The sequence below is a fragment of the Arvicanthis niloticus genome, chromosome 3, assembly GCF_011762505.2.
Source record: "Arvicanthis niloticus isolate mArvNil1 chromosome 3, mArvNil1.pat.X, whole genome shotgun sequence".
Lineage (NCBI taxonomy): Eukaryota > Metazoa > Chordata > Mammalia > Rodentia > Muridae > Arvicanthis > Arvicanthis niloticus.
Window position 1 is genome coordinate 115,268,742 of NC_047660.1, and position 12,379 is coordinate 115,281,120.

General features: G+C 34.0%; 1 protein-coding gene across 1 annotated transcript in view; it reads left to right on the forward strand.

Annotated features, from left to right (window-relative positions):
* Nucleotides 1–12,379, forward strand: part of Erbb4 (erb-b2 receptor tyrosine kinase 4) — a 988,011-nt gene that overhangs the window by 947,053 nt on the left and 28,579 nt on the right. The window contains exons 21-22 of the mRNA XM_076932054.1: nucleotides 790–887; nucleotides 2,297–2,467. Coding sequence (XP_076788169.1) covers nucleotides 790–887; nucleotides 2,297–2,467 — 269 coding nt within the window. The remainder of the gene's footprint in view (nucleotides 1–789; nucleotides 888–2,296; nucleotides 2,468–12,379) is intronic.

A 12,379-nucleotide genomic window follows, 5' to 3' on the forward strand; every position in this document is an offset into this window, starting at 1 on the left:
TAAGATAAGCGAAATGAACATTGTTGAACACATATTACAAATCATGTTGCATTTTCCTTCCAACCAGGAAATCTGCCAGTTGCTTTCAAAGTCCGCCTTTTCAGTCTTTTGTACCACTGTGCTATGATGACAAGCAAATATTTTCTACCATGTATTTTTGATACAAAACTTCACTTTCTATCTTTGTAGCCATCAAAGAATGCTTTAAGGACATTATCTTAACACTCCAAAACAAGAACAATAAAATCTGAGGTTCTAAAATTTCCAAAGGTTAGCTTAAATGCTATTTTCTAAGCCAAAAATTGAGTTTGATTCAGAATGAAAATTAGGGATCCTGTAGAGATGGGTCAGCAGTTAGGAGCTTGTGTTGTTCTTTCAGGAGAAACAGATTTAGATTTCAGCACCTTAGTCAGGCAGTTCACAACCACCTGTAACTCCAACTACAGGTGATCTGATGTCCTTTTCTGGCTTCTCTGGGAGGCACCAGCCCTCCCTATGTGCACATACCCACAAAAAATAATTAAAAATAATTAATTTTTTAAAACTGTGTTATTTTATAGTATATTATATTCCATGATAACTGAGTTACACCTGGTTTGCTTTTTTCTCTAGTTTTGTTTTGCAAAATATTACACACACACACACACACACACACACACACACACAATTATAAACACATAACATTAATATGGGGCAAAGTGTAATATATATTTCCCATAGTTTCCCCAACTTCAACTTCACTTTCTCCAAATGTAGATGCACTAATTTTTACTGTGTATTAATCTCCAGGTTGGATGATCGATGCTGACAGCAGACCTAAATTCAAAGAACTGGCTGCTGAGTTTTCCAGGATGGCTAGAGACCCTCAAAGATACCTAGTTATTCAGGTTAGTTGTTTTGATGTTGTTTTTAAGACTCTCTAATAACAAGCTCTATCAAAACTTTACAACTTTGAAAACATCCAATAATAAAGTCACCATGTGAAAAACTTGTGGATTCATGGAACTGAATATGGCTCTATATACGTCTATGGGACCAAGCAGACTCAGAAAGGGAAGTGCTACTTATTGTCTCTTATATGCGTACATATATGCGTGCATATGGTATAGGCCACAAAACTAGAAAGAGATCATTAGAAAGGAAAACGATGGTTTAAGGGTAATGTAAATTAGGAAAGAGGCTAATAGAATACGTATGACATAGAAATAGAAAGAATATTTGGGAAGGAAAGGGCTTGAGTAGACAGGGAAGAAGAGTATCAGAAAATGATAAACCTAAACAATGTACGTATAAACATTCCATCATAACTCCATTGCAAAACCCATTAATTTATATATTTATTTTAAAAGTACATGTGTATTGTTTTATTGGGCAAGGTGTAAAGTATCCAAGCAATAACTCATTTCAAATGAATTGATGCCTATCTAAACCAAAGAACAACCCAAAAAATACTTAGCATTTATCACCAGAAACCAAGTGAATTGGCTCATTTATTTATTATAATAATTTCTCTGTGATGATTTTCACCTAAAGCAGACACACTTGTACCTTGAAGAGTCTTAATTATCTTGCTAAAAGGAACCTTTATTTTTAAGCAGACTAACATGAAGACAAAAGTCAAACATTAGAAGATAATGGATTTTTAGTCATTTTGCTACAAATTAATTTTCACAAACTGACATTGTTTACCAAATATAATAAACTTTGGAAAAGGTAAAACTATTCGAGACATGAAAAACTGAACAAAGTTTATCAGAGGTTTTAGGTCTTTTCACACCCTTTTCACATGCTCTATGTCTCTGTACTGTGATTTTAAATGCCATTACTTTGACAATGATGCCATTTATATTACAAGACAACCATGGATGTCTGTGTTCCGGCTAAGCAGCATAGTAGAAACAAAAACTGTTAACAAAAACAAAAACTGTTAAACAAAAACTGTTAAGTCAATTGTCTCTGAATGTCTATTCTTAATCCATACCCATCCTTGACAATGAACTGTTATTCTGAAGTGAATTTTTCACCGTTAAAGCATGCACAGCACCTAACTGCATTGTTTTGGTTGTTTCTCCCACAATCATCATATTCTTCTATCCCATTTCTTTGTTATACCTTTTATTGTCTAACCATAGTACAGGAATCTTTTCGGATGGTAGTTATGCTAAGACTATTTTTTTTTAAATGAGCACAAGAATTCTCTAGCTATTTGGCATTCTAATGTATAAAATGACTATTAAAACTACATGTTATGGAGGAAGAAATAACGATTGTGGTTATCTCATGGGCAATCTTTCAGGGTGATGATCGTATGAAGCTTCCCAGTCCAAATGACAGCAAATTCTTCCAGAATCTCTTGGATGAAGAGGATTTGGAAGATATGATGGATGCCGAGGAATATTTGGTCCCCCAAGCTTTCAACATCCCTCCTCCTATCTATACATCCAGAACAAGAATTGATTCCAATAGGGTAAGAACTAATTATACACAAGTACCACGATACTTCTGAGAGACAGATTTGAATGCACTGAGTGTAAAGCATAAAAGTTTTCATATATAACTGTATAGCTTATTATTGCAACTTTTATATTAAAAGCACAGTACAGACAAAAGATATGGTAAACTAACCACAGATATAGTTAACTTTGGAAATTGAGTATGGACAATACAACATGTACCCAGAGATATCACCATTTAGATAAAAAATTATCTCACTCACCTTAAATTAAACACATTTTAATTTCTAAAAACCAAACTGATAAAACTTTGTTCATATTGTAATGAAAATTCTTACCTATTAGGCTTTCTACTATTCTTTATTTAAAATATACTATACTAAACTAATCAATACTAGTACAACTATTTTTAGTCATCAAAGAAACATTCTTTTCTGCCAAGGGAAATAAAAACATTGAAAAAGTATGTGAGCCTTTAAACCACATTAATCATATTTAGAAACCCAGTGAATATTTACTAAGATGTTGATTTAAATTATAGCAGAAGATTTTGAGAAAAAGTTATATTTCAAATATTAAATCTACTTTATGTGAATACAAGCTTTTGACTAAAAGTGGCCAAACCCATTTATTGAGTTTTAGAAACTCACTTTTCCATACTAGAGAGATGGCATTTGTGAGTGTGCACTGCTTTTACATTAGACTTGAGTTCAGTTCCCAGATTCAAGTTAGGCAGGTGAAACTCTAGCTCCTAGGAATCAAGCACCATGTGAGCAGCTGCACTGATGTGCACAAACACATATAAATTCATTTTAATAAATGAATTTAAATATTCATTTAAATATTAAATGAATTATTTAAATATTTTAATTAAAAATCACTTGTCATCCATTCAACATAAGTGTCTCTATACAGAAAATGTTAATTAACATACATTATAGACTCAAAGTATTTCCATGTAGCTCATGCTTTTTGAACATATGCAGGCATCCTGATAGCAAGGAACTAAAACCAACATAGATGCCCAACAACAGACAAATAAATAACAAAAATGTGATACATAATAAATAAAGCACAATATTAATCCCCTATAAAAAAAAGTAAAATCACTAAATTTTCAAAAAAAGATGCACTTGAAAAATATATTAAAGGAGTTAGAAAAGCTAAGAGAAAGAAAGAAAGAAAGAAAGAAAGAAAGAAAGAAAGAAAGAAAGAAAGAGACTCACGTGTTCTTCATCATATGAGGACCCTAATCTACTATAAATATATATATATATATATATTTTTAAAGAGATATAAGAGTAGGATAAAATTTAGGCAGGCAATCAAGACAGGGTAGTATTAGGTGACAAGGAAACACAGGATATTGGCAAAAGGCCACATGTCATTAAAGAGATATACATTAAGTGTTTTTCTAAATTCAAATCCTTCAGAGCTTTTTTCTCTTTATAGTAGATAAGTGAATAGAACTTTCTGGGTATTGAAATAACAAGAACCATAAATAAATAAATAAAAATAACCATAAATAAAGTGAATAAATAATGAATTGATCACAAAAGTGTAAATCTCTTAATAAAGCAGAAATGTTTCCAAATGGCCATTCTAACTGTATAGAAGCAGACTAACATGTGTGGAGCTTAGAAATGGCCTAGTGTGAGAGCAGGTTCCTCAGACAAGCTGAATGTTTTTCTTGTGAAGTTATTCAAAGTACATGATTTTATTACTTTCATAACATGTCTAGGTTAATGAAAGAGCTACTGAGACATAGAATTAGCATGCAGCTTTCCCAGTGCTAAATTATTTCTTGACCACTATAGTGGAGATAAAATGAGTTTTAGTCTACACTCAGTTTCTTCCACATATAAGATCCAAACACGATGGGATGGTTAATTGTTTTCTAGGAAACAACTTTCCCCCTTAGTCCATCTTAAAACATTGCCATGGCAGCACAACAAAATGTCTTAGCTCTCTTGACTATAAACTTAAGAGAAACTTCAAGTTTCTAGTCATTCTCAAAAAAGGGAGACACTTTATCTCAGATTGACAGAAATAATGAAATAACACCTAGATTTTACTATTCAACATGTCTATATATTAACAACTCTCAGCCATATGACATCCCAATGAAGTTATCTTATTATTATCACATTGTAAAACAAGAAACCTGTCACCCAGACATGAGGTGATTAGCCTGGTGTCCCATGGCTAGCCAGCAAAAGACCGGAGCTTTTTTATGGGCCATCTGTCTCTAATCCAATGCACTTTTACTTCAAAAGTACAAGTTTATTTCCACGGTGCATTTGTTACTCTTGGCATTGACCTCAGTATCTCGGACTTGTCAAAAAAAATTTACCTCATAATTTTCTCATAAAATGCAACTCATCTTAGTTACATCTTTGAAACTTCTTCCTACATCTGAAAGACTGGTTGTGTAAAGGAAGAGTGAAGCCAGACTTGTAAGCACACCTATAATCTCAGCACAGGGGAGGCTAAAAAGGAGGATTTGTGAATTCATTGCCAATCGGGAGTTAATAGTGATTCCACTTTCAGCCTGGCTAAAGAGTGAGATCCTGTCTCAACAACTAAACAAAAGAAAAACAAATTACAATAGGAAGAAAGAAGAGAGGGGGTAGGAGGAAGAGACCATACATCCAGACCACTGTTTAATCTTTTTTTTTTGCGCTGAAAAAGAAAATATGTAATTGTAACCCAACCTGAAAATTTTTTATGTCCCAATAGGAGCAGATAACTTAAAGTTTTAACATTCTAATTCATAAACCAGGCAGTTGTGGTGCATGCCTTTAATCCCATCACTAGAGAGACAGAGGTCTCTGAATTCTAGGCTATCCTGATCTACAGAGTGAGTTCTAAGACACCCAAGGCTACACTGAGAAAAGAAGAAAAAGAACGATTACAACAACAACAACAACAAAAATCTCTTTGGAAAAAAATTAATTTGTAGATTGTGAATATCAGTTTTTGTGGGAGGTATGAAAATCTGTGGGTATGACAATGGTCACTTTCCTGCTCGTTTTATGTAGCAAAAATGACCAAATATCACTAGTACATTTATTGTTCTAAAAGACAAATTCATCACTTTTCATTTCAATAATCGATTTTCAAGGGAAGAGTTTTATTTCTTAAAGTGAAATGCCATCGCAATACCAAGACAAAGGCAGGGTTCTTTTTCTTTGTTATACAGATTCTCAAATTCTTAGGTTTTGTTCATTTTAATTAGTAATGCTTAATGTGAGGAATTCTTAATAACAGTTTGATCTAACTAAACAGAACTAGACAAAGGAGGACTCTCATGGGGAAGTCCTTGACCTTTAGTCTTCTCTGTTCTGCATTTTGATTTGCGACCTGCAAACTCTTTTTTTTTTTTTTTTTTTTTTTTTTTTTTTTTTTTTAAGTTGTCAGTGTCTGGAAAAGGAATTGTACTTAATGTCACTTATTTTGGGAGCATTAAGTGTGTGTGTGTGTGTGTGTGTGTGTGTGTGTGTGTGTGTGTGTGTAAATTCAAAGATGCCCTCAGCTGGCATTGTCACTATCTACCTTATTTCAGACAGACTCTTTCGTCTACTGTTATGTATGCAAATCTAGTTTTCCTGTGATTCTCTCTCCAGCTCACATCTCACCATAGGAGTGCTAGGATTATAAACACATGCTGGTGGACCTGGCTTTATGTAGGTTCTGTGATCCCAACTCAACCCCTCATGGTTTCATAGTAATACTTTACCTACTGAGCCATCTCCCCAGCCCACGAAAAATCTTGATCATTTATATTATCCCAATTTTAAATATCTGGCTTTATATAACTCTTATTTCAACTTGTAACATGTTACAAATGTTATTTCCATTCTTGTCTACAGTGTTGCTACATTATTTCATAGTTACTTCAGATTTAGTTTCTGTGATCAAGTTATGTAATAAGGGACAATATTTAAAGTGAATAAGAATGGAAAGCTTATAAACATATTTGATAAATCTTTATTAACAATTAAGTATTTTAATTGTTTAACTGTTTAATTGCAGTTCTTAAATGCAAAATGAAATTTTCTGTGCACACACACACACATATATATATATGTATGTCATATATATATATGTATATATATATATATATATGTCACTAATGTTCTGGCTCTTTCTATAGCATTTTTTCTCATTTTTAAATTAACACAACAGCACCCATCTATATGAGTGACAGACAATTAACTTAAGAATTACATTTTCTCTAGTAACACTCAAATAAACATTAATCTCTTTTAGAATGACACAATTCTTATTTTCACTCTTTTATTTACCACTAACATAATTACAGATACATTCTTATTAGGCTTGCTACTCATGACAAGCCTCTTGATGTGTTTACTCTTTAATTCTGTGTGTGTCTCCCAACATCAAAAAAATTATTAAAGCAATCTCTTCTGTAATATGCTAGATTGTTTTAAATCTCACAAGAGGGTCAGCAAGATGTTTCAGTGGGGTGTGGCATTTACCATCAGGGCTGATGAACTGATTTGGATTTCCAAAACTGTATACATGGTAGAAAAGAACCTATTTCTGTAAACTGTACTTTAACCCCCATACATACACTGCAGCCCACACAGGTACGCACACACAAAATAAGTAATTTTTAAAATGTAAATTTTAAATCCACATGTATTTTGATAAATTATAACCTTAAGATAGTGAGTAAACTACAATGCTGGTATTTGTCCAGATTGCTAGAAAAAATAAATTTTAAAACACTAGATAATTGTCAGCTAACCTATAATGGTGCTATTATTATTAGATATAACTATAAAATGATCTTAAATATTTTTACCAAAATAATGGGCTCATTGCATCTACTCTTCATTTAACTTCAGCAATCCTTACTTCCCTACATTTATAAATCAGACTGTCTAGGGGTGAAGTTGTTTACTACCTGCTTCGGAATGAGCTTCTACTTTCTTTCTCCTAATAATAATATGATTAAAATCAACTAATTTGTGTGCAGGAGAGATAGCTCAGTAGTTAAGATCACTTGCTGTTATGTTGGAAAATCTGAGTTCCGTTGCTGGTACCTTTATCAGTTGTATTACAACTAGCTGTAATTTCAGCTCCAGGGGATTTGATGACTCTGGCTTCCACAGGCCCTTCACTCTTCCACTCATGTTCAGATAAACGAGTACAGAATACAAACACACACACACACACACGGCCTTACAAAATTAAAAAATAAAAAAATAATTAATTAACTAAACTAAATTGGAAATCAGACATGACACTACAGAACGAGTCCAGGACATGTTGGGTGTGGTAGTCAAATCATTTAATCAGGCTCATGTCATTTTTTTAGTCATAAGGATGCTGAACTGAACTATATGTTATTTCTTCACATTAAAATTGCTTTGTAATAGATAGGCATTCTGAGAACTTATATTTCAGACATATGCATAATTTTTAATTTGAGGAATATTTCATTGGTAAAAAGTCCAAAGCATGCTGAGTTAGGTCATGATACAGCCATCTTCCTTCATGGACAGGATAAAGAAGAGAGGATCCTACACACAACTTAAGGAAGCATAGCTCTATGACACAGCAGGGAGGAGTTAGATGACATAACAAGGTTACTCTTGTTGCAATTTACCAAGGATCAATACTAATTCTCACAATAGCTGCTTCTGGAGGATAAATGACTGTAGTCCCAGGGATATTGGTTTTACATTTTGTCCAAGATCTATCAAGGTTTCCTGCAGTTTATCCTTGACAAGAGACTTGAGGTATTTGTTTGGTTTTAGTCTATCAAGCCTAATGTAGTGGCTCTTCTTATTAGATTCCACACCTCTTTTTGTCTCACATAGTCTTTAGTCAACAGTTAATCCTCTTAAAGTTTTCAGTATATTATAGTCAGAGTGAACAAATCTATATATATGAATCAGAATAAATAAATTAATACATTTGAATAGTTGTCATAGGTTTGGCACTGAGGTGTACAGGGAGAATAGAGTTGGGAGAGGATGTTCTATCTTCAGAGTCTCAGTCTAGTCGAGGGAAACTAATGTATCTGACATCTATATTAGGAGAGAAACATCAGATATTGTAGGGAAAAGGTAAACAATCCAAATCACGACGAGAGGTTGAAGGAAGCCATTTTAGCTATGTCTTTGTGAAGGAGGACTATCAGGTTCAGCACAGAGTCAGATGAGAAATGAAGCAAACCAAAGGTTGACATAAAATGATACATGTGCATGCTAGTTATTTTTATCATCTTAATTTTTAGAACATTTTTCTATTGTGCAGGCTTAAGAACTGCATCATAAGACAAGGAAATGCCCTTTCTTGCATTGTTCATGTTTTCTTCACAGTGATAACCCTGGCTTTTAAAGGTTCTTGCTCCTCTCTGAAAGTTGCAACTCAAAGCAAAATTCTTTTCAGCCTCTGTGCAAAGCACTTTAGAAATTCCCTTCTGTTTTCTCTTGTAGGTTTCTCACCTCACAGATCATACTTGTACTGTCTCTCTAAGTATGCAGATCTAGTATTTAGATCGTTTAAAAAGACTTGATTTTTCTTTCTTCCTTTCTTCTTTCTTTTGTGTTTCTTACATCTATCCATCTTTCCTCCCTTCCTTCCTTCCTTCCTTCCTTCCTTCCTTCCTTCCTTCCTTCCTTCCTTCCATTCTTCCTTCCTTTCTTCTTTCTTTCCTTCTGTCCTTCCTTTCTTCATTTCTTTCTCTCCATTTAGTGCTAGGGATAAACCCAGGACCTCATGACTCTCACTGAGCTACACCCACAGCCAATGATAGCATCTTGTACATATGTAGTACTTTTTTTAAAAAATTAATATGTCCTTACATTATACCAAAAAATGATATTAATGATTCATTCTAGTACCTGAGCTTTTATTGATATTAATTTCTTTCTCTTTCTTCTTTCATTCCTTCTTTTTTTTTCTTTTCTTCATCTCTTCTCCTCATTCTCCTTCTTCATTTTTACAGTACCTTTTTGTATTCTTTTCATCGATGGAAAAAAGTTGAATCGTATATACTTTACTCCAGTCTCTTGGCTCTTAATCTAGTATTCAGTCTTTGATTGGTTCTGTTAGTTTGTTTTCGCTGGTGAAAGCCATGGATGTCTTGATTTTACTTCCAGTCTAATGAGATTTAGTATCAACTGGCTTAAAAGGCTCCTGCTGGGAGTGCAATGAGAAGCCAGAGCCCCTGCTGCTGTTTGCCTCCCCTGTTTATGCTTCTGAGAGACTCCCTGTAATCAAGAGTTAATGGTTTAGGAAGATCAAATGCAATTGATGGAGCCAAAATTGAAGCATAAAAGCAGAGCAAGCGGTATCTGTGTTTGAACTCAGTAATGACGTACTTGACAGTGACATCATCCTTTACAAGCTTAGTAGATGTATCAAAATCTCCAAATGCAAATCTAAATAAGGCTACTGTTTATTGATCATTCATTTCTTTTCTAAACTCTATTCACTCTTTATATGTAGATTACCCTTTACCTTCACAACACATTAGAGAGCAATAGTATTCCCTTATTGGCCAAAAAAGAAAATATGGAGAGACAGGCAGCTACTATGGTGAATAGTGAGATTTGAATGCAAATCTGACTTGTCTGCAGTTAGTGCTTTTAACTCTTATCTTTAAAGGGAAATCAAGTACCCAGCACCAATAACCAATGAGTAATATATAAGTATTAGCCTAAATATTATTCAAATGAACTCATTAAAAGTTGGTACAGACAAATAAGTTTTTTTTTTTAATTTTTTAAAATAGTATTATTTAGGAAAACATTTTCACTTTAGCCTACAAAGTAATATTTTCAAATGAAATACCATCACTTCTTTCCATACTGCAAGAGGCAATATAATCACAAAGTCATGGAGTCACTCGTCTTGTGAGGGCCACCTCTGTAAGTGATGGCTGATTACTATTCTAAGGTTACAGAGCATGTCCTCAAATAGCATATTTTACTTTCTTTAAAGATTCTTAACTGTCCAATAGCTGAACCCCTAATCACCTAGATGACTTGGTAACGTCGTTAAGAGTTTAGTTACTTAAAAGCCAAACCACTGTCAGGTTCCATGACACCAAATGTGCCACATGAGCTGCTTATAAAATAGAAAGTTTCACTTTAAGTGCACCTGAGGCTTGTCACTGACAGCAACCTTTCATTGTGTAATTTGGGACACTGCTAAACACAGTCATACAAGAAAGTCAACCCACACACTAGACACACTGATTTTCAGTGAGTGTCTGGCTTTAAAGCACATTTCGATGATTATGAAACTATTTTACACTTAGCAAGTGTTAACAGCCACAAAGCCTATCAACAACCAAAACGGGTTGCTTCTCTTTATTGTTAAATAGTACTAAAGAATATCAGAGCCCAAAAAGAAAACAAATAGTAGCCGGGGGCGGTGGTGGTGCACGCCTTTAATCCCAGCACTTGGGAGGCAGAGGCAGGTGGATTTCTGAGTTCGAGGCCAGACTGGTCTACAGAGTGAGTTCCAGGACAGCCAGGGCTACAAAGAGAAACCCTGTCTCAAAAAAAAGAAAAAAACAAAAAAACAAAAACAAAACAAATAGTATAAAGAGACATCTGGAACAGATACATTTTTATTTACATTAATGAATGTGTTATCTAAGCCATTTGGATATTTACATTTTAGTATGTCACCAGATTCATAGCTTTCTTCTAAACTACTGGACACATCTCATCAACAAGTCTATTCTTCATGGCATAGCACCTAAGCAAGTCAATTAGCAATTTCTTCACCTCTTATATAATGGAACTGAGATATTATCATCAACATCTTATTCAGATTTTGGAGGTTATTTCATATATATTACAAATCTGTCCTTGTCTGCCAGAGTTCGCTGTCCAGTCCAGTCTGCTATGCTGATTGGTTCTGCAAAGGCTTGAGAAAGTAGTGTTCTATTTCCTTCTCAAAAAGTATTGATGGCATTTTGAGAGGCTCAGAATATCCTTTGATTACTCCATAGAATGGAACAGAGAAGATGGCAGTTGGTCGTAGGGGGCGGGCTTGCTCATCAACTCTCCTTTGTGCACTTTTTGTACTTGACCATTCCCTAATCATAAGCACCTTATGGCTCTGTTCTTTCCCATTCTCACCTGTGTCAATGAAAAACCTCCCTTCTCGGTTCAGAATTCTGACATACTGGATGCTCTAAACAGAGGCTCATTTTACTCTGTAGCTTTCACTGTAAATGATGACTGTGGACCAGTCTTTCATTACACTCGAGCAAAAGCTAAATTGAGAAACCACCACAGCACTGTGGGAGAATTTCCAAATACAAAGATCATAGTTCTTGCTTCACAATATTCTAAATTGGGTGAAAAACGTACAGAAAATCAAACAGGAAAACAAATTGGCAATTCAATCCACAACCAATTTGTTTTGATTTTTCCAAAAATGATCACATCCATTATTTAATAACATACTTAATTGATTTATTCTTCAGATGAAAAAATGCTTAATATTCTCCACATTGAAATATTGAGATGTACATAATTCATATTCTCTGAATACCTGCTGTAGTCTATTTTCAGTCAGATCCAGGGGCTGTGGTTCTGTATTAGAGAGATATGCTATTGGATATTCCCGAGTTGAAATGATGAATTCATTCTTTTACTCTTAGTAATTGTGTATAAGGGTGTGTAATTACTCAAAGACAGAATAATAACATGTGTTGCAGACCGATTGTCACTCCATTATCTCAAGTACTATATAAGTGCCATATATTCATTGGTTTGTTTAATCTCCTGAAAACTTTGCTTTAGTTTTTATTCATTTATCACTTATTTTCCCCCATAGTTTCCTAGTTTTTACTATTCTAAGCTATCTATTATTCTGTACTTTCTCATGTATTTTGCATATTTGAAAACTGAGGCACAGCTATGAAA